At 38.1% G+C, this 961-nt stretch overlaps 1 protein-coding gene across 1 annotated transcript in view; it reads left to right on the forward strand.

Annotated features, from left to right (window-relative positions):
* Nucleotides 1-961, forward strand: part of ATM (ATM serine/threonine kinase) — a 158448-nt gene that overhangs the window by 132197 nt on the left and 25290 nt on the right. Inside the window, exon 61 of the mRNA XM_006753148.2 lies at nucleotides 302-416. Within this exon, the coding sequence (XP_006753211.1) occupies nucleotides 302-416 (115 nt within the window). The remainder of the gene's footprint in view (nucleotides 1-301; nucleotides 417-961) is intronic.

Genomic DNA, 961 nt, shown 5'->3' on the forward strand with positions numbered 1-961 from the left:
ATATATATATATATATATATATATCCTCTGCATTTTAAATTCTATTTGTAACTACTACATTTTTAAAACCATCCTTGAATCGTTATTTATCTAATTATGTCAAGGAGTAGTAGATGTTTCTTTAACAGTGGTGGAGATGAGGAAGCTGGACTGAGCAGAAATGGAGTGAACTACTGTGTGTTGTAGTACTGAGAGGATATAGGCGACAGAGTATTTGGTGCCTTTACAAAGTTCACGTGCCATTTGGGAGGAAAGTCAATTAGCTATGGACCTTCCTAACCTCACTGTGTTTTTCTCTTAGGGGTTGCTTTTGAACAGGGTAAAATCCTTCCTACTCCGGAAACAGTGCCTTTTAGACTCACCAGAGATATTGTGGATGGGATGGGCATTACTGGTGTTGAAGGTGTCTTCAGAAGGTAAGTGATGTAAGATAGGGCAGATGATTTTAGGTGTCAAAGTTATTTGGGTGGTTGATTTTTATAGATTATAGAATTCATTGCTAGAATTACATGCCCGTGCTTTGCCAGCACTAAGGAAGAGACCCTGGCTGAAAATAGCAGTTGTTTCCCCTTCTTTCAGGTCACCTCAGACCTCACCCAATATATCAGACGTACTGTCCTTCCTAACCTCTGGAAGCTGCCCACCTTTATCTTCAGTGCCTCTGTTTGACTAACTTTCCTTTTAATGTTTGGAACTCCTCTCAGGTGCTCATCGGTGGGCATATAATCGGTCCCAAAGGAGCTTATGAGCCAGTTCCAGTGCCTGCTAAAAGAAATGTGCAGTTCCCTATATTTCCCCTGCATAGGTCTATGTACTCAATTTTTAATGGGGCAGATTCTAATACTTACCACAGTAATTAATGACTGAAAGAAATACTTTATAGTATTTTATTATTCTTATATTCACACATATATATTTTTTATTAAAGTATAACTGACATACAATGCTTTATTAGTTTCAG

Source organism: Myotis davidii, unplaced genomic scaffold (genome assembly GCF_000327345.1).
Source record: "Myotis davidii unplaced genomic scaffold, ASM32734v1 scaffold1491, whole genome shotgun sequence".
Taxonomy (NCBI): domain Eukaryota; kingdom Metazoa; phylum Chordata; class Mammalia; order Chiroptera; family Vespertilionidae; genus Myotis; species Myotis davidii.